Source organism: Pseudocercospora fijiensis, assembly GCF_000340215.1.
Source record: "Pseudocercospora fijiensis CIRAD86 unplaced genomic scaffold MYCFIscaffold_4, whole genome shotgun sequence".
NCBI lineage: Eukaryota > Fungi > Ascomycota > Dothideomycetes > Mycosphaerellales > Mycosphaerellaceae > Pseudocercospora > Pseudocercospora fijiensis.
Genome location: NW_006921535.1, coordinates 3646763 through 3667078, shown reverse-complemented (window position 1 = coordinate 3667078; position 20316 = coordinate 3646763). Strand labels below are relative to the sequence as shown.

The 20316-nt window shown below is 48.7% G+C and overlaps 6 protein-coding genes across 6 annotated transcripts; 3 read left to right on the top strand and 3 right to left on the bottom strand.

Annotated features, from left to right (window-relative positions):
* Positions 1–6647: 6647 nt before the first annotated feature.
* Positions 6648–11789, bottom strand: MYCFIDRAFT_153946 (uncharacterized protein; the record flags this gene model as incomplete). Its single annotated transcript, XM_007928411.1, has 6 exons — positions 10923–11789; positions 10520–10877; positions 8412–9886; positions 7157–8359; positions 6963–7094; positions 6648–6755 (listed from the first exon to the last, which is right to left on the bottom strand). The coding sequence occupies exons 1-6, from the start codon at positions 11700–11702 to the stop codon at positions 6648–6650; spliced, it is 4056 nt and encodes a 1351-aa protein (XP_007926602.1). The 5' UTR covers positions 11703–11789.
* A 623-nt stretch (positions 11790–12412) lies between these two features.
* Positions 12413–13624, bottom strand: MYCFIDRAFT_39034 (uncharacterized protein; the record flags this gene model as incomplete). The annotated part of the gene is made up of 2 exons (XM_007927596.1): positions 12413–12883; positions 12971–13624. The coding sequence occupies 2 exons, from the start codon at positions 13622–13624 to the stop codon at positions 12413–12415; spliced, it is 1125 nt and encodes a 374-aa protein (XP_007925787.1).
* Positions 13625–14809: 1185 nt separating this feature from the next.
* On the top strand, positions 14810–15676 carry MYCFIDRAFT_120415 (uncharacterized protein; the record flags this gene model as incomplete). The annotated part of the gene is made up of 1 exon (XM_007928410.1): positions 14810–15676. A coding segment is annotated over one exon (867 nt), but the record flags the coding sequence as incomplete, so codon positions are not given.
* Positions 15677–16108: 432 nt separating this feature from the next.
* On the top strand, positions 16109–17405 carry MYCFIDRAFT_52293 (uncharacterized protein). The gene is made up of 2 exons (XM_007927675.1): positions 16109–16783; positions 16842–17405. The coding sequence occupies exons 1-2, from the start codon at positions 16478–16480 to the stop codon at positions 17037–17039; spliced, it is 504 nt and encodes a 167-aa protein (XP_007925866.1). The 5' UTR covers positions 16109–16477; the 3' UTR covers positions 17040–17405.
* Positions 17406–17625: 220 nt separating this feature from the next.
* Positions 17626–18179, top strand: MYCFIDRAFT_81778 (uncharacterized protein; the record flags this gene model as incomplete). Its single annotated transcript, XM_007927843.1, has 3 exons — positions 17626–17759; positions 17825–17852; positions 17931–18179. 3 exons carry the CDS (start codon positions 17626–17628, stop codon positions 18177–18179), a joined length of 411 nt encoding a protein of 136 aa, XP_007926034.1.
* Positions 18178–20313, bottom strand: MYCFIDRAFT_153940 (uncharacterized protein). The gene has a single exon (XM_007928409.1). The coding sequence runs from the start codon at positions 20153–20155 to the stop codon at positions 18245–18247; it is 1911 nt and encodes a 636-aa protein (XP_007926600.1). The 5' UTR covers positions 20156–20313; the 3' UTR covers positions 18178–18244.
* Positions 20314–20316: the final 3 nt, after the last annotated feature.

Below are 20316 nucleotides of genomic sequence, written 5' to 3'. Positions count from 1 at the left end.
TAGAGCTTATAATAGATTTTATTATAGGTCTTCCCCCTACTAAGCGAAGAGGAAGTAGAGACGTCTTTAACGCTATACTAGTCGTTATAGACCGATTTACTAAGGGTGCTCGCTATATCCCTACTCGGAAGGATTAGACGGCTATTAACCTAGCTAAGTTACTATAGAACAATATCTTCTATAGCTATTAGGGAACCCCTAAAGGGATAGTTTCCGACCGGGGCTCGATATTTATATCTTATTATTAGAGTAAGATATGCCTATAGCTAAGACTTAAGCATCGGCTGTCTATAGCCTTCTATCTATAAACAGATAGCTAGACCGAGAGGCAAAATGCTACGCTATAGCAGTACCTACGCAGCTACATTAATAAGAACCCTAACGACTAGGTTAACGTCCTATAACTAGCCGAATTCGTATACAATAACAGTATTTATTTATCGACTAAGGTTTTACTATATATAGCTATAATAGGCTAAAACGCCGCCCTACTATAAGACCCCCTATCGCTCGAGGCCGAGCGTAAGGAAAGGGAAGCGTATTAAGTATTAACCCCTAAGATACTAGCGACTATTAAGAGGGTTTAAAAGATACGGGAAATTTACGCTAAGTTAGCTAACAAACTAGTAAAGGCCTAGGCCTATTAGAAGACCTATTATAACAAACACTATACGCTAATAACCTTTAAGCAAGGCGATGTAGTTATACTTAGTACGAAGAACCTCCGTATCCGCAAACACCTATTACCTAATAGTAAAACAAGGCCTAAGCTAGCACTAAGATATATTAGCCCCTTCCGTATTCGAGAGGTTAAGGGCTCTTCCGTATAGGCTTATTAGTTATAGCTTCTATCTTATTACACTATCTATAACACCTTCTATATATCCCTCCTTAAGCCGTACTACCTACGCGAAGGGGATAAAGCGCCTACTAAATCCGAGGACATACTAGCTAACGGTAAAGAGCTATAGTTTATAGAACGTATTCTAAAGCATCGTACTAGGCAAGGCAAGAAGGAGTACCTATTAAGATAGCAAGGTTATTCCCCCGAATAGGACTCGTAGGAAGCTAAAGACTCCTTCGAGGATATAGCCGAGTTGTTAGATAAGTATTAGACTAGTGTAAAGAACAAGAAGAAGGCTAAGAGCTTATAATATTACTAGAGGCTTAGGATTAATAATACCCCTAGGGTAGTATTAGCTAACTAATTAGAGGCTAGCAAACTAGGATAATAAGACTATACTAGGCGCGCTACGACGCGTTAATTAGTCGCTGCTCTTTTAAGGACTCTACCTCTTATTTATTTATTCTATAGGGCCTCGAGGCCTAAGCGATCGATAAGGGCGATACGCGCGCGCGTACGAATTACAATAGCAAGGATAATAATAGTATCGCGCTACGAGCTAGTAGTATATTAGTAGCCGATACGGCCGTATTAGTAACGGTATTGCGGGGTATATTACTTGTTAAAAAAGGAAACGAGGAACAAGGTAAAGTTAGCGCTAAGACGACTAGCGCCGCTATTATTAATATTACTTACTATCGTTACTATACCTATAGGAATAACCTTACCTATACTACGTACCTAAGGCCGGAACGCACTATACTAACTAGGTTAAAAGAAGCCGTTCGAAGGGCTTAAGGCTTAAAAGGTTAAGCGACTAATAGACTAACTAAGGGACTAACTAAGGGCAAAAATATAGAGCTAAGCTAGCCGGGGTCGATCTTGCGGATAAAGTTAAATCCTAAGGCATATACCTATAGGTCCGTATATATACGCGGCACCCTATTTAGCGACTTCTCGTTTCTTCTATAGACAACCTATCGAATATACACTTCAAGTAGTTATAAGCCCTCGACTGCTACCGCAGACCTAATTAAGACTAAACACCCTCCTACGCAAAGCAGAGGGTACGAACAAGACCTAACTAAGACCGATAACTAAATAGCTAAGATAGCCGTTTCCGACTCGACTACTGCGACTGTCGCGACTAGCGGCATTCGCAAACTAATACCTACTAACTATCCCCTCTAGAGCGTCGACATTAAAGCCCTTCTACGGCGCTCTAAGCTACTAAAATATACGACGACTAATCGAGCTGCTACGCTTAAAGACATAGCTTTAAAGGACGATTACGAAGAGAAGGTTGCAGATGCCGCTAACCTGATTACCCTCACTCTTAGCGACTCGATTAAGAGCCGCTTGTCTTCTGCTAATAGCGACTTTAATAATAGCTATTAGCTAATAGCTAAGATTAAGGCTATGTGCTAGCTAGACACGGAAACTAAGTACTTCTTATTATAGAAAGAGCTCTTTAAGCTGCAATATAAAGGCAAGGATATTAAGGCTTATATTGCAAAGATCCGGACACTTAGCGATCGCATTGAGTCCTTTAATGTTAAGCTTACTACCGACAAGCGCGACCTTCTAATCCTTATAATAACAGTTAGTCCGTATTACGATATACTAAGCTACTACTAGACTATTAATTTGAAGGATATAACATTCGATAAGGCCTGCACTAATCTACGCGACGATTGCCGTAGACAGCTTGCTTTAGACCTAATAATCTAGGCTAATATAGCTAAGAAGGACGACAATAAGAACACCGACAAGTAGTACTATAACTACTATAAGAAGAAGCATAGTCTAACCTGCTTTAAGAAGAACCTAGAACTAGCGCCTAACTAGTATAAGAATCTTAACTAACAAGCCGCTAATTTAGCTATTGCTATACTAGAGAATAACCCTCGACCTAGTTTAGAGCTAGCAACTAGTAAGAGCTAGGCCTTCTAAACGACTAAACGGCTAAGAACTAGGCCTTCTAAACGACTAAACGGCTGCTTTAAGCACCTACCTGCAAGAAGCAGAGGGTGTACTAACTAAACCGCAATTAATACCTATTTGCTAGAAGCAGGGGGTACGGCGGCTAATTAACTAATTAACAACTATTGCAAGGGCAAGATGCCTAGGTTGCTAACTAATTAAATAACTATTAGAAGGGCAAGATGCCTAGGTTGCTAACTAATTGAATAACTACCTTGTTTAATTTAAGCGACTTTGTATTTACTAACGTGCCTTATATATGCACGAGGGGGTAAGTTAAATCCTAAGGCATGTGCCTATAGGTCCGTGCACACACGCGGCACCCTATTTAGCGACTTCTCGTTTCTTCCGTAGACAACCTATCGAACATACACTTTAAGTAATAATAGGTTACTCCTCGATCTTTCCGATTTTTTAAGCGAGGCAAACCTTAACTATTACACTTATAATAGCCTTTACCTATAGAAACTAGACGAACTGTGTTTTTGAAAAGATAAGATTAGTTAACACTTAAAGGCTGCTAAACCTAACTAATTAGGGCTAGTAAAACTACGATAGTAAATAATAGCCCTTGTAATAATAAGAACAACCCTCGGAAGCGGACATTTCTAGGTCTTTTAGAGTAGACGTAAAGAACTCGAAACGACATTACTTAGAACGGAGGCAGTGCTATAATACCTCGTACGCCTATCTATTATAGTAGGGAAGACGCGCTTATATTATAATTAGTCGAAGGCCCTTAATTCTTATAGATATATATTACTTTATCGTTTATTATATATAGGGATAGCGCAGTTAGAGTTAGACATTGTGCTAGAAGGTAAGGTTTGATATAGTTATATAATTAGGTAGTTAAGCGTTTAATTTAGCGCGGCTAAATAGCTTAGTTAATCTGCTAAGTTAGCGGCAATAGAGATTAGATTAGAATATAGACAGGCTACGAGGGCGCGGCCTTTAGAAGGGAAGCGTATATTAGAGGCTATACGTAATTAGTATGTAACTAGTTCGAGTAAAGCTAGGGTCTTAGTGCCTTAGGCAGGGCTTAGCGCTTGGCGTTAGGCTAACTAGCCTGCCTTCCTCCTTCTTCTCTTAGATCTCTATCGAATACTATACTAATTTACTACTATCCTATCTACCTACTAACGTAACCCTTCTTATAGTAGTAGATAGGATAGACTATAGATATTCTAGTAGGAAGGATATTCTTAGTATTATCTATAAGCGTTTCTATATACGAAATATACCGCTATTATATAGCGCTATATACCGCGCTCTAAATACTCTCTAAGTATATATATATAGTATAGTATAGTTTATTAACCGTATAGAATAGAAGTCTTCGAAAATCCCGTTAGTACTAAGAAGTAAAAATACCGGCTACGCTACCGGATCTTATAAAGAACTAAAAGAAGATAGACATTCTAGCTAATTTGTATTAGTTTAGATTTTTATAAAAAGAAAATAGGGAAAAAGGAGGAAGGTTAAACAACCTAATACTAATATTTATAGGAATTATTCCTGTTTTCTAGACTATATTATATATATGCCTTCGTAACTCTACCTAATACTCCCTCTAAATATCCTTATATAGTTATACTCTACCTACTAGAAATTTAAATAGGTACCTAGACCTATAGCTACCTCTATATCTTTTACTATCTTCTATAAGTTAAAGGACTCCTCGATAGTAGCCTCTACCTCCTTATATAATACGAAGTTACTTCCTATCCTACCCTTTATATTTACTAAATAATCTAGAGTTCTAAGAAACGAACTAGTATTCGGCCTTAGTATAGCGAGTAACTAGTAGAACGTAGTATAGAGCTACTTTATAGCTCTTTTATATACTATACCGATACCGAGGGAGGAGCTATCCTAGTACTTAATATTAGAGAATAGTTTAGTAAGAAAGTATTAGAACTTATTAAGGAGGGTTTTAAGGCAAATTAATAAGTTCTACCTTAATCTAGATAAAGATATTCTACTAAGTAGTTAGGGAATTAAATAGGGAGCGAAAGGATAAAGATTATATCTAATAAGTATAGTATCTAAATTATACTATAATAGCTTATATATATATACTTTTAATTAGTTAGTACCCTTAGCTAATTATCTATAGATTTAGGGTAATATAAGTACCTTCCTATAACTAAAAAATGCGAGCTACGCTACCGGCTATACTCTCGTATCTTATAAAGGACTTACTTCGAGTTACGTATATATTTCTATACTTCTTAGAAACCGATAAATTCTATAGTTTAAACCTACTACTCCTATAGTTACTTAGTAAACTAATCTAAACTAAACTAGATCTTTAGCTTAGCAAACTAAACTAAACTAACCTAAACTACTATAGGATCTAAGTAATTAAATAAAGTATTTTATTAAAATACTATATACTGTTTATAGTATAGTAATTCCTATTCCTACGTCTAAAAGTTCCTATAGCAATTATTATAGAAATTGTAATTACTACTTACTAAGATTAAGACAATACTAACGTACCGTAAAAACCGCCTATCTAAACCTCCCCTTCCCTTCCTTCTATACAAGGATGCCTGTCGAATGAAAAGGGAGGCCAGTCGAGATTCCGTCGCCACGATATGCACCGACAAGTCTACAAAGCTTTTGTATCTCACCACTTTCCACAGTGTCGGGATACGCTAGACTAGAAACTCGCACTTGCATTTTCCAAGTCATGCTGCCCTTGCTCTTGCTCTTGCTCTCCCCTCCTTTTGTGTTTTGCCCCCGTCCTTCGCCCGCGCCTTCGGCCTTCCACGCAAGTTCTTCGACGATTACCAGTACCATACAAGCCGAATTATAGCTACGGATACTCGCTCCACAAACGATGAAGCTTGGTCACAAATCACAGCTTTGTTCGTTTCATCGCTCAGGTATCTAATGAGTTGGCCATCCCTTATCCAACAGTACGTATTTAGATACCACGTTTGGTAAATTGGCATCCAGCATGCCGGGAAGATTTTCGCCACCAAATGATAGAGGACAAATCAGGTCCGTGTCGGAAACAGACTCTACTGTAAGTTCGGTATCGAAAGTCTGTTGTCAAGCAGTACCATACACAGTTGTTCTAGATTTATCTATTCGCCATGGAGCTTTGAACCACACTGTTGGAGTACTAGTAGGGAATTCACTCGCCGTACGCACCAGAACGCTGGAACCGTGAATAGGATAATCCATCTATCGAGTTTCCAATCGCTTCCGTCGCCACCCTTATCCATTTGCCATTTCCAAAAGAACCCAGTAAAAAGCGCCGTTGCTGTGCCGGCTTGCCCGTACTGCGGTATGCTTCGTGTGAATTCGGAACCGAATCAATAGGTTTTTACAAGGAGAAGACAAAGACAAGAAGATTTTTGCCACATGCGATGATCGAAGAAGTTGCGTGGCGTCGTACGATCCAAGAAGAGGGTTGACCCGGTTATTACTCCCAAGTAACGCCGCTTGGGGTGAGAAGGTATTTTCTAACCAATCCAATCCCGTTACCCGTTCGCCGTGAGTGGCTGCCGAGCCAGTCCTGTACAGGACCCCATAGAAATGCAATGCCTATTTCGTGTTTCGCGTCGCTACCGATTGGCACAAAATATGGTTGTCGAACATCCAATCAATAGGCCTGAGGAAACGGCAGCTGCGCGCATGGATTCGGTGTATAATGCAGACCAGCGAGAGGGCCCAGCTGATGCTGGTCGGTCGGTCCATTTGCTTATAACAGTCTTTGCAACTGCTTCATGGCTTGGCGTACTGCGGGCCATGGATATTGCCGTCGATTGGAAAGATGCTGGTGCAACGTGTCCTTTCTCGTCGTTCATTTGGTCCTGCTCGGCATGGGCATGGGCATGGGGTATTTCGCCATGAGTTCTTCGATCTTGGGGACCAGTTCTGGAATGCGGAAAGGTTTGCTCACGACGTCATCCTGTGCCACGCATCCATGTCAGCTGTCTTCGTTCTGCTTCATGTACCCACGTATCTGATACGAGCGCTGCGGCCGAATGCAGGCGGCTGGCGACAACCGGTGAAGGTCATGCGCATGCGCATGCGCATGTGTGTGCATGCCGCATGAGTGCGCGAGCCGCATGAGATGGTGTGATGTTGGAGGCAGGCAATGCTACTTGCTACTCACCATTCCTGCGTCCAAAGCAGTCTGGATCTGCTCAGACCGCGCATTCGCCGTGACTGCGATAATGGGCACATGACCGATCAGCTTCCCTTGCGATTCGAGCTCACGAATCTTGCGTGTGCACGTCAGACCGTCCTGTCGAGCAATGTCAGTGCATGCGTGCGTTGCTTGGCCGTCGCTTTCGCGGAAGCTCTCACCATCACTGGCATTTCTTGGTCCATGAGCACAAGGCCAAGCTCGATCTGATCTCCCACCGTATTGCCGTCCCGCCAGTACGTCGACTGCATTAGCTTCTCCAACGCCTCACCGCCGTGATTAGCCACGTGAACTTCGGTGCCAATGTTCTTCAGCTGCTTCTGCAAAACCTTCTGATTCACGAGATTGTCCTCCACGATGAGCACCTTTTTCACGCCGGGCTTCTGGCCGCTTGCGCGGCTGTCGCTCTTGGCGGCAGACGCGCCCTTTGCCGCCGCCGCCGCCGCCGGCGGTGTAGACTTGTTCCTGAAAGCCGGAGCAGTCGAACGCTTCAGCCCAATGCCACCGTCAATGGTCTCTGCTGGTTGCGAGCTTCTTCTTGCTGCAACGTAGAAGGCGAACGTCGAGCCCTTTCCAGCTTCGCTGTCCACTCCGATCTCGCCACCTTGGAGTTCCGTCAACTCGCGGCTGATGAATAAGCCTAGCCCTGAGCCGCCATATTGGACATGGGTCCGCGGAGAGGCCTGCGAGAATCTTATGAACAATAGCTTCTTTTCTTCGGGACTAAGGCCACGGCCTGTATCACGGACGGCGAAATGGATGTAGAGCTTCTCGCCGTCTCCCCAGTCCTTGTCTGTCATGATGTCCTTGCTCTTCCTTCGTGTTGGGAAGTACTTGACTGGCGCATCATGCTTGTCGCTCGGTCGCTCAGTGCTAGCGCCGATGGTAACCGTGATTGTCCTGCGGCTCTCCGTACCAGTGAATTTGATGGCGTTGGTGGTCAGGTTGATGAGTACTTGCAGCACGCGACTCGGGTCAAAGCGCACCCAGTCAAGGTCAAGGTCTCGGAATGATTGGTCGACGACGAACTTCATTTGGATATCGGCAGCTTGCAGCTCGCCTTCATGCATCTTCAAAGCTCTCTGTACGACTGTGAGAGGCTGTGCGTCCACCGGTGTCACTAGTAGCAGCTGCGAATCAAGTTTCGAAAGCGTCAAAATGTCATCCACGATCCGCTTCTGGTGTTGACTGCATAGACTTATTGTTTGCGCAGCGTCCAGGCAGCTCTCAAGCAATGAGTCCGGAATGACCCTTTCGTCGCTTTGGCGAAACTTGGTCAATGAAGTCGTAATGTCGTCGGAGCATTGGAAGATCGCGGACAGCGGATTGCGCATTTCGTGCGATGTGATGTCGATGAAGTTTTCCTGCATGAAGGTCAGACTTGCTCATGGGCCACATTACGTGGGCAGTGCTCACCTGCTGCCGCTTTAGCTCAACAGCCTCTTCCATCTTTCGGGTCTGTATCCCTTCTGCCCATTTCTGTTGACTGATGTCTGTAATACTGCCGAAAATGCTTTTGAGTCTGCCGTCTTCATACTTCTCTGGATACCCAGAAAACAACACCCATGTGTCCCCACTATTGCCGTTGCGATCTCGCCACTGTGCTTTAAATCTGAACTCGCGAGACACGGACTTCGCGTCAACTGCAAGATCGCTCCACAGTCGCTTCACAAGATCCAGGTCCTCCGGCTTAACAGCATTCATCCACGTATCTGCCATTTCTGAATTCTTCGGCACACGCGAAATATCGTACCAAGTGTCATTGGCAAAGGTGATCCGTCCCTCGGAGCTTGCAATGAACATTCCTACAGGGGCAAATTCTGCCATGCGAGTGAATTTGGTCTCGCTTTCGATGGCCTCTTGCGTTCTGGCGGCCAATTGCTCGGACAGCTCTATTCGGTCCAGCGCAGCCAACTTTGCCGCTTTCTGTCCTCTTTTGATCTCTTCTTCGAACAATACCACCGACGCCAACGAGGTAGCAAGTTGCCGACTGAGAAGCTGTATGAACAAGCTGTAGTCATCATCGTAAGGCCTCCTCGGATTAACACCAAGAACCAAGAATCCAAGGACAACATCACCTGTCGTTGGATGTATTGGGCACACGACCACAGAACCCACAGGATCGCCGAAACCACGCCATTCTAAGCCGTCGAGGAGTGACTCCGGGAGGTCCCTGCTGCCGACTTCAAGCAGAACTGGCTTGTCTGTTTTCATGACCTCTCGGAAAACAGGTCCAAATCCTTCCATGCCGGCTTTGAGATCTATCTGATCTGCTGCAGCTTGGTGACCTTCGGGAACACCCAATGCTCCCTCCAGAATACACATTCGGTTATTACTAACCGAGTTTGAGTGTATGCTGCTGCTGTCGCTTTCATTCTCTTCCGTAACAGAATAGAGTAACAAGAATGGACTGTCGGACTCATTGACCTCGAACGATGCCAGAACTTGTGACCAGAAGCCCTTGACGTCTCGAGCAGAGGCCGTCCTCTCGCCGATCTCTCTCAAGGTAAGCATCCGCCTTTCTGCGACCTTCCGACGGGTTTTCTCAAATGCTGGGTTGTATAGGCCCATGACACTGCCGTCTCGCCCAACCATGGGAATTATAGACCATGAGAAGTACGTTTCTTCCAGAGAATTACTCCTCTTAATGAACAGACAATCATCATCCTTCATCGTCGCTTCGCCGGTGGTCTTAGCATGGGCGAAGACGTTTTTTACTTCATCCCAGATCTCTGCCCATGCGATCCGATAGCTCATGCCCATGAGATCTGGGTGTTTTTGACCAGCGAGGAGAATGTACGCTTCATTGTATATTGCAATTAGGTCCTCTCCCCAGTACATCGCAGCTGGATGCGGAGAAGCCATGATGAGATTGCACATTTGCCGCAAATCTGAGCTCCATGTTTCTATTGGACCAAGGCTTGTCGCGCCCCAATCTATGCTCCGTGCAAACTGGATGTGACGTGGCATACTGTCGGTAACGGGCAGTCGCGTCCAGTCGAAAGACGGCGCATCTGCCGCGACGGTAGATATCACGCTGTCGAGCACGCCATTGTCAGCAACGGGGCTCTCTTTTGCAGACGACATGGACAAAGTAGACATTGCACCGGGCGTAAGGACGTTCGATCCAGTGGTGGATGAGGTCTGTACGTACGTATGATGGGACGGTAACAGTTGTGTAGCCCCTGAAAGATCAAATTCGGAAGGCACTCGAAGCTGTGCATTGGCAGACAGTTCGCTCTCAGCCAGACGAGGTTCGATGGTGGACACAACTTCGGTGGTCATACTACTCGAGCCGTCCGAGTTACTCGTCTTTGTGTCAGGCACTGCTCTTGCAAAATAGTCAAAGGGTTCCGCCAGGGTTCCTGCACTCGTGGTGGCGTTCTCTGACGGAGGCACACTAACTCGCATAGCAGCTGTCTGAGTCGCCAAAGGTGAATTGAAAGCACCAGAGATGATACGAAGCCTCCTGCGAAGCGTGGAGCAGCTCCACGTCATGCTCGCGTAGTTGAAGGGTGGCAGACAGACATTGAGAGATTCTCCATTCACTGCCGCACTAAGCAGCCATGATTTGAATTGCAGAAACGTGTTCGGGCCAGGCGAAGAGTCGCCGGGAGTGTTCCCACTAATGAGCGACTGCATGCCATCGTAAGATCTGAGAGACTGGTTGGCAAAGACAGGGTGCAGTGGACTAGGGCCGTAGTTCGTGCTGTCGCCAAGATCAACGATGAATGTAGGTCTTTCATCCTGTTCCAGGAGTTCAATTATCCCGATATTGTTGAGCATACCGCTCATGCCACTCATTCCTTCCCGTGTGCCATTGCTGCCAGCATCAGGACTGCTGCTTCGCCCTGTCACGCTGCGATCCAAGCTCCTCCTGCTCTGCGGGTTGCTGGTTGGACCTAGCGATGGAGGCCCGAGAGCTACTGCAGGCGTAGTCACCGTCCCTCGAGCCAAGCTGACAGTCTTAACGTGGCTCTCCTCAGTGCGGGCCTTGCTGAGCATTCTTGCTGCCGCCTCGCTACTGGAGAAGCGCGGCGGCAGCTTTGGCCGCGGGCGGGGACTATTGCTGAAGAATAGTGGCGATGGCGGTTGCACAGCGTGACTAAAGCTTGGCGGGCCAAAGTTCTGGAAATCAAGAGTATGTTTCGTTCGCGGCCGTAACTTAGCACGCTTATTGACCGGCTCAGAAGATGTAGGTCCCAAGTCCTCCGGCGCGAGCTCTGGTGCAAATTTGCGCTTGATGCGATCTGGTGCAGATGCAGGCGGCGTGCCAGGCAAGAATGAAGGCGCGCGCTGGGAAGTCGGGGTCGTTTTGATGGCGCCGTTGCTGCTACTGGCGCTCCGAGTCTTTGTAGACGCCTGGGGGTTCGTGGTATGGTTGCGATCAGCGAACGATGTCCATATCGAGGGCGACACCGTGTTCTCCTTGCCCTGTTGCCGCGTAGGTGTATTCGGATGCGCTCTTGTCAGCTGTGATGGCGCTGGAGCCGGTATAGGTGTAGCTAGCGCAGCGGCACCAGGGTGGTTTTGAGCAGCAGCGACAGCGGCTTTGACAGTGTTGTGTTCGAGCCAGTCCGGAGTGCTCTGTCGGCGAAAGGGCGACGAGGTACGCGGTGCGCGCAGCGATTCGAGGGGCGCCGGGCCTGGTGCTATTGATTTTCTTGTAAGGCTGCTTGATGTAAATATTGAGGGCTTGTTGTTCATTGCCGGCTCGATCGCATGTCTGCCTAAGCCAGGGCTAGTGTGCTAGTACTCAGGATGAATCGCGGCTGCTGTTGAGATGGACGTGCGGTCACGCATCATTGAGACAAAAGGGGATAAGGGACATGTACTGTATGGAAGACGGTGACGGTGACGGTGACGTGCCGTGCAAACGTCGACGTAGGTGCATGTGTTGTCCGAGACGAGACGAGCACATGGCGTGGAACCAATTACCTGGGTCACAGTGAGGCTCTCCGCAAAGGATAGACCCGCTTCTACATATGTACGCAGCAGACTGCCCCTGTCTAGGTTTAGCCATTGGGCGTGGTATCGCGACCGTCGATCCTGCTGGTCAAGCAGATCTGCCCTTATGGCGCTCAGGAACACCGCGTGTGCGCCGACATGCACCGACAGCGATAGCAATGCCTGAAGAAGCATTGATTGAACAATTCATTATGGTTGTGTCACTTGGTAGAACTCTGCAGGGTATGGGAGCCTCTGTATGGAAGCTCGAAGCTCGACGCATTGAATAATGTTGGGAGCCGAGGATAAGGTCGCGTGCCTTGCTGCTGTACCAGGGAATTGTATCACGTGGAATACATGGAAAGTAGATGTTCCTGTAGCATGCAAAACGTGGTATAGTTGCTGCGGTGCTGGTATCATGCTGTTCTTCTGATGAATGCGAAATGCGAAATGCTCCCACCTCACTCATGCTATACCAAAACTCTGGACTCGCCATTCTTCAAATCGACCCAATTGATGTCGTCGAAACTGTCCAAGACTTTGCCAATCTCTCCCCCGACTGCATCTTCGGCTCCATGCTCACGCTGGCTCCGCTCATGCTCAAGAGCCTCCTTCAACGTGATCACGTCCCGTTGGAGGAACCACGCGACAAGTCCACCACCACGCTTGATCTCGTCGTGTGTCCCGAGCCAATAGCGTGCATTGAGCGTTCTTTGCGCCTTCAGCCCGTTCATAGCTCCTAGATTGAGTTGCAGCGCAGTCCTCCCAGTCGCCGTTCCTACACGCACGTCGTGTAGCCCATGCAAGAAGGCGAGCGTCGTCAATGCCGGAGACGCCTGAGGAATAATCGCTAAATCGCCATGCTGAACTCCATGCGGAGTGTATATGATCACTTCGGCATGTTCATCATCTTCGTCGGGTTCTATCGCAGAATGATGCCGCTTTCTCGTGCCATTTTTGCCGCTGCTATTCACCTTTAGCAGTTTAGATTTGCCATTGCCATGTCTATTGTTGAATGCGATCATAACGGCGGCGTGGTAGTAGAGCACATCGTCTGTGGACAATAGCCTGCTTATCCCGATCCACTCTGGCAATGGCGGCGTGCTCGTGCTGCGCCAGTCCGTGTCATCCCCTTTGCCGAACACGTTGACCACATTGACAGAGCGGAAGTGCTTCCAACTTTGTATTAACCTTGCCGCTTCTCTGGCTGCAAATACTGGGACATCGGGATGTATCTCCAGAAGAGTCTCTTTGTGGCAGTGGTCGGTGAACTCGTGCGACACGACCGCAGCATCAATCAGAGTCTTCTCCCTTCCAAGCTCTTCTTCTGTGTTAAACGTCGCTTTGCGACCAAGATGCGACCGCGGACCAGACGCCAAAATCTCTATTTCAAAGATGAGTTCATCCAAGGCCCCGATAGACGATACAGCACTGGGTGTAGCATGGAATTGCTGCGAAAACCAACTGGCTACATCGCTCTGGCCACCCTGTAGCCAAGGATCAATCAAAATGTTGTAGTAGAATCGCGCGCCTCGCTTTACGGCATTGGCGGGTCGAGGTATCTGCAGAAGCCACGATGTATCTGCGTTTAAATGGTGAATGACAGGGCGTCGACTCGAAAGCGCATCCTGGACAGCGCTGCGCAGATCGGACTGCAGCTGTCGTGAGGCATCGTCGACCATGCTTCGATTCTAATTCCTACTACATTGCGGGTTGTCGCGCAAATTGTAGGTCTCTGGTCGCGTAGCGTAGCTCCAACGCCGGTGCCAGAGCTCCGTTGATGCAAGATGCGCGAGGGAAGAAAGATGACGACGATCCGACGGTTGAATGCTTGTACACTCCTCCCGTGGCCAATCACATACAGGCGCCTCACTTCAATCGGCAAGCACTCTACGACCCTTGCCCGCAGAGTCTACGGCTGACTTCTTCATACGTCGCAAATGATGGTGTATCCCTGCTTTGCGACGTTTTGCTGCCCAAGACGCCAGCTATCAATACCTGTCTCACCTTAGCAAAGCCTGTGTCACTCATACTAGCCGGGACTGGGACTTCGGGAGATGCTTCGATGAGCTGTATTTGCCCAGGACGACGTGGAGAGCGCAGGCGCCGGCATAGACTGCAACTGCTACACTTTCCCGACTTCTCTTTCTCCTATTCTCAACAATCTCGGCTGGACCATTGGGCCCAAGACGACATTTAGGAGGGTCCACGGCCAGCAAACTTACGGAGGCACACCTTCCACCATCACACAGCCCGCTGTTCACGGACAAGGAGCCATAAAAGTGTCAAGAGCACGAAAACAGCTCCGGCCGCGAGTCGGGTGGTCGCCATGAGCGAGAAGAAGTATCAGCCGCCACCTTCGGCACCCCCAAGCTATCGCAGAGCGCAATCAGGTTACGAGAATGGGCAAGACAATCGGCAACAGGATCAATCTGCTCAGCAGCAAAGGTACGCATGGCCTCTCGTTGTTGGATCATGGCATCCAGACATTCCCAGATATTGGCCATGTCCCTCGTTTTTCCACCTTCGTTCTCGACAAATCAGTGATGCACCTGAATGCAGTCTCTAATTTTGATGGCAGAGCCTCGTGGAGTGTTGGAGGCGGACCAAGCCAACAGAGTTCGAATAATCCCTACCGAGAGCCTCACTTAAGTATTCCTCAAGGATTGCGGCCTTCTAGCATTAATGTGCCTAACACCGCCTCCCGAGATCAAGAGCAATATCAACCACCTCCTGGACCCCCGCCTGGTCACCAAGACGTCAACATGGACGATGAGCAGTACTCGCCGCCTGCAGGTCCCCCTCCAGGTCGGACAGCTCCTGGCTTTCAGTCGACTCCATCTCCTGCGCCCTTGCCTACCCCTAGCAGTGGAGAGGCAGATGTTGCGCCTCCAGAATACGACCCGTGGACGGGGGCTGATGACAGATTGAGCCTGCCTCCTTCGTTCTCGGCATCGATGGCCGACGAACGGAGCCCGGCAGCAAATGCTGACTTTGATGACGCCAAAAGAGCACATGCCTGGTGTGCTGAAACGCCTTTATGGACTGCTCATGAGCATCCATCCATGTTAGTGTCCCGAATTGATGCTGGCGATTTGAGACTCACTGTGCCACCAAACACCACGGACGTCACACAGTATCAGCCAGCAATGGGCACCAGCTATGTGAGAACGGGTAGCGGCATTAGTGACACCATCCTGCTCTCAGACGTGCCCATCTATGCTGCACAACATCATACGCCTCTTGCAACAGGTCAGCAACGAACGATTTATTTTGAAGTCAAGATCATGGGGGTGGGTGATCGATATGGGACGGGAAAGAATGTTGAGTCTGGCATCGCGATCGGGTTTGTCGCTCCTCCGTATCCTGCCTGGCGATTGCCAGGATGGCATCGAGGCTCATTGGGCGTCCACTCAGACGATGGCCGACGCTATGTTGATAACAGCTATGGTGGTGTCGAGTTTGTACCAGCTTTTGGCAAGGGTGATGTTGTCGGCATTGGCATGACATTTCATCCTCCCGTTCATGGCCGGATCACCACGGGTTGCGACGTCTTCTTCACGAGAAATGGCAAACGAGAGAACGGGTGGGACTTACATGAGGAACAGCCGAAGAATCAGGACGCTGGCGACATCACAGGGTTGGAAGGCGAGCATGACTTGCTTGCGGCGGTTGGTGTTTTTGGCAGTGTGGAATTCGAGTGCATTTTCAACCAGGAAAACTGGTTGTTCAAGGGATGATTAGAAGGCAGCATGATACCCACCGCATTGTGCATGGCGTTGCTGGATATTGCTTCGGCTATCGTTGACGAAGGATGTCAAGTCGCACGACAATGCTACCATATCACTACATGTAGATGGGTTGCTCGGGACCTGAAGGCGGCCACGCTTCTGAGAGGTCAGGTTGAGATGACGCCAACATACAGTATGGCGAAGGGAAGTGGTACGATTTGTCGAGTGCATTCGGTCGAAGATGCGGCTGGCATATCCTTGCGGTGGTCGGTCGAGGAATGCTGTGTTCTAACGCGTTTCCGTTTCCGCCCGCTGCCGTTGCCGTTGCCGTTCCAATCAAGCCACGCCGAGCCATCGTCATCGCAACCGCAAGCACAACCTCCATTAGAATAAACATTCAAGGATGTCTTGTCATACATACATTTGAAGAGTCAGCACAACAGCGTGCAGCGCAAAACTCGTGAATCGACCAATCGCCAGCGTGGCGGCAGCATTACGATCAGACACAACGCGCTGCCCCTCGCAGTAGTAGTGTAGGAAGCAGAAAGTCTCGCTGGACCGCGGAATGTGCTGTACGAAGCTTCACGCTTGCAGTAATCGCCTTGCAAGTCTGTGCGTCGCATGTCGTCATCACATGCAGGCGCAGGCGCGTACAAGTTGAAGAGCTCTCGCTCTCTTACTGCCACTGCCACTGCCACTGCCACAGGTACTGAGCTCACTCCTGCCTCGATCAAGGTCTCCCTACATACGACCATCTACGAAATCAACTCACCCGCTACACGGTAAATCACCACCACCGCAGCAATGGCAATGAAGGAGATGCTTGGACTCGCCCTGCGCGGCCTCGAATTCCTCTGGGCCCTGCTCATTATGGCCCTCACTGGTAACATGATCGCGATGGGTGCTGACCCGGCTGTCGTCAACTATACCATGTTCTGCGCTGCGTTCGCAATGCTTTGCCTGCTATATCTGATCCCGGCAACTGCGAACGACAAGTACGCCTTCGTTGGATTCCTTCCATTGGCCCTTGACGGTCTTTTGACTCTCTTCTGGTTCTGCGCTGCCGTCGCGCTCGCAGCTAAACTCGGTGTTCACAGCTGCAGCAGAGACGTGAGTTTTTCTCATCGTTTCGCGACTGAGAGGCGCCATCGACTAACGATTTATATAGAGCTACGTCAATACCAACAGCGTCATCCGCGGCGCAAGCAGCCCGCACAGCGCGTGCCGGGAGGCTCAGGCATCGACCGCCTTTCTGTGGTTCGGCTTCGCTGCCTTCGTCGGATCCCTCGTCATCTCCGCGACCGGAATGGGAGGAGGTGCATCACGAGGTGGCATCCGCAGAGGCCCAGCCATGAGCCAGGTCTAAGCTTCAGGCTGTGCACCAGGAATCACCGAATCCCAGCAAAGCAGTGAAAGAGATGCATTGCAACTGTATATAAACACCATGCTGCGTCCAACTACCACGCAATCTGCGGAACGTTGGTCGCCCATGAACTAGTTGGTTATCTTACCGATGATTCTGTACAAAAGGGATATGGAGAGACGATCAAATGAAAGACAGGATGGAACTGTACTGTAATGACTCTCGTATCTCTTGTTGGAGACTGGAACGCGTTTCAGCGAGTAAGCAACTGCAGGCGGAGCGTTCGCTGGCGTTCATATTCCCATAATGTGTACTGTTCTGAACACCAGATGTCAATAATATCATAAGTTACCAACAATTTCTGCCATCATCTTTCATCTATGTGTCTGTTGCTGCCGCGCCATGTACCCGCACTTGGAAACTGGCAAGAGCTCCCGCCGCCCAGCCCAGCCCAGCCCCGCTCCTTTTCCAGCACGGCGACTACACCCGGCTGTCATGAGTCAAGACACAATTCAGACGCAATCAACAACTCCTACATACATCAAAGATCCTTGAAAAGACCGGAACCAAAAAGGAGGAAAAAAAAACAATGATCAGCGGCATAGCACACATCAATCTCCTAGTCCCACCAGGCACTCTCGACCAAGCCCACGAATTCTATGGCGAAACGCTAGGTCTATCAGCACGAGAAGTCCCAAGTTTACAAAAAGGCTCGTTAGCATGGTACGTTTTAACGGATGTATGTCCATTCATTCACAAGTACGCATAAGGCTGAGATAGAGTACAAGGTTTGATATTGGGTCTTCGGGACAGCAGGTAAAGCATACCATACCATACCTCACTCACTCACTTGGCGAGGACGAGGGGAGTTTGTTGATTTTGAATCTTGTATAGGTGCATATAGCATTCGGACCAAACGCCGACCCCGAATCCTCGCGCCATCCATGTTTCAGAATCTCCTCAGCTGAAGCTCTCGTCACTCTCCGGCAGAAAATCTGGGAACATCATGAACGAGGCGATTCCGCGGCTCCGCGAGAAGCGGATAGACCTGGAGAAGCAGATAGTGGAGCGAAAGGTGTTGAGTATCCTTCAAGATTTTTCGCGAGGGATTATGCTGGGAATCGATTGGAGTTTAGTCTGTAGTTGTAAGTAGATTATGATTTGCGATTTCTATGCTATGCTTTGCTTTCTGGATTTCTTCTGCGAATTCAACCCTTGAGACTGCTCCAGATATGTACACTGTTTGCTAAGACGAGAGCGATGCTGCTGGTGGGGATGTCGGATTTGTGGAATGGACGAGCGCGAAGTATGTCCCAGACTGGGAAGTTGTCGCAGTAGATCATGGCTGATAGTATCATGGTTATGCGAACCGTCCAGTCGAAGACGGCGACGAGGAGTGGTATGCCGAAGGTTATGCGCTCTGCGATGAATAATTTGACGACTGTCTTCCAGTAAAGGCTGCTATCCTTATGTGCCGTCTGGATGAAGCGATCGCATTCCGAGAATTTGAAGGATCGACTGTCATGTGTGCTGTACTCAACATCGAGTCTGCTCTCGTCGGTCGGATAGCTGGCTACAGCAGGAGGACATCGTAGTCGGCGAAGGATATTCCAACGCAAATCGTGAAGGACACCCTTTCTGCGAGTAGATTTTGCTTTATGTCGGTCTGTGTGCTTCATGCAGTCGAGTAGAGTGGGCAGTCCTTGAGCGCCATCAATGACAATGGTTCGATTCTTGTCATCGGTTCCAAGACATTCGCGATCGAAAGCCTCTGCAGCATGCGCGTAATGAATGAAGCGACTGTAAAATGCGGGTGAAAGCACTTTCAAAGTCATTGTTGTCGAATGATCCTCCTCGTATGTGAAACCCGGAGAGTACAGGACGATCTCTTCTCCACTATTGTGCGGCGCTTCGTAGATCACGCGTAGAGGCTTGTCGCCATTCTCAACTGCGCTGGTCAGGAAGGAGCGGAAGAACTGTTCCAATATCGTCTCTTCTTTCGTGAAATCTCGACCTATGCTTGCCTCGGTGACCTCGGGCCTGTACCAGACATGGAGCTTCCTTTTGAAGAACAGCTTTTGTGCTTCCCATACGATTCTCGGAAAAGTGGCTAGTCCGACCCACCACCAAGCGAGAATAAATCTGGCCAGCTCGATCGTTGTGACGTTGCTTGGCTCTTCTGGCATGCCTTCCGACCAGACGCGAGCTACAATCTTTGCGTGTTCGCCAGACGAGCGAAGCACAATTGTGTTGTTGATTTCGACGTGACCCTTTTGCTCAAAAGCTGCAAGTGGATCTACTGCTTGCAGAGAGTACGATCCCTTCCGGCTGTTGAACGGCGAAACATGAAAGTCTTTTGCCCACTCATCGGAGAATGTGAATGACCGCGCAGAGTCCCCTCCTGTGCTTGGCTCTGTCTTCAACAAGTACATGCGACGTTCGCCGAATGTGTTGTTGACTTCCAGGATCATGTATTTGAGTCGTGTATCCGAGTCGTAGAGGTACCAGAATGAGACCGGGTTGAAGCTATAGCCAAGAAAACGTGGCGCCGTGACAAGATAAGCAAAGGCATAGTCTCTGTCGGTAACGCGTTGTGCGTGTAAAAAGCGCTTGAGCTTTTCTCCCAGTCCAAGCTCAGGACTTCCGCGGTTGAGGAAATCGGCTGATCGCACATCGAACCAAGCAGGCCGCTGACTGTCGATCGACAACACATTGGCCACTCGGCCTTGAAGACCCACCGGAACTCCAACAAGAAGGTAAGTATACGAGAAGGAGTGCTTTCGAGGGAACAGTCTGGAATGCGTGGTACGGCTTGGAATGAGCAGTGGTGGAAGAAGTGATTCTTCGATGCGTTGCTCCCGGACTGGCTCCTCCTCCTCCTTGTCTTTGGACTTCAGATGATGACCGCGAAGAACGATGGAGCCTGCAAAGCCCCCGCAGATTCCTAGAAGCGCGAATACCTGGAAGTAAAGCAGTAAAGTCTCATCTCTGAGATCCAATGCTTGAAGTGAAGGCAGGGACCAGGATCTTGTGCAGAAAAGGCCATATGCATTGTGGAGCGCGAGAAATAGAGCGAGATCCTGGACCCACGTGAGGTCACGGCGTACTATGCGAACCATCCATAATGGTTGGAAGAGAAGCACTCGTGCTGCGAATGTCTTCCGTGGTTCTGTGAATATGCTCCAAAGCAGGGTAGTGAATGTCCAGGCGAGCGTGACAATTGGTCCAGTGGGGATATCGCATTCCACCGCCGCACGGCCTGGGCTGCCTGCAAGCATGT

What these genes read in the sequence shown, in the direction of transcription:
- MYCFIDRAFT_52293 (XM_007927675.1), top strand. Translation starts at nt 16,478, where the DNA reads ATGGCAATGAAGGAGATGCTTGGACTCGCCCTGCGCGGCCTCGAATTC. An exon ending in TTCACAGCTGCAGCAGAGAC is followed by an intron (nt 16,784 to 16,841) that starts GTGAGTTTTTCT and finishes CGATTTATATAG; the next exon opens with AGCTACGTCAATACCAACAG.
- MYCFIDRAFT_153940 (XM_007928409.1), bottom strand. Translation starts at nt 20,155, where the DNA reads ATGGTTCGCATAGTACGCCGTGACCTCACGTGGGTCCAGGATCTCGCT.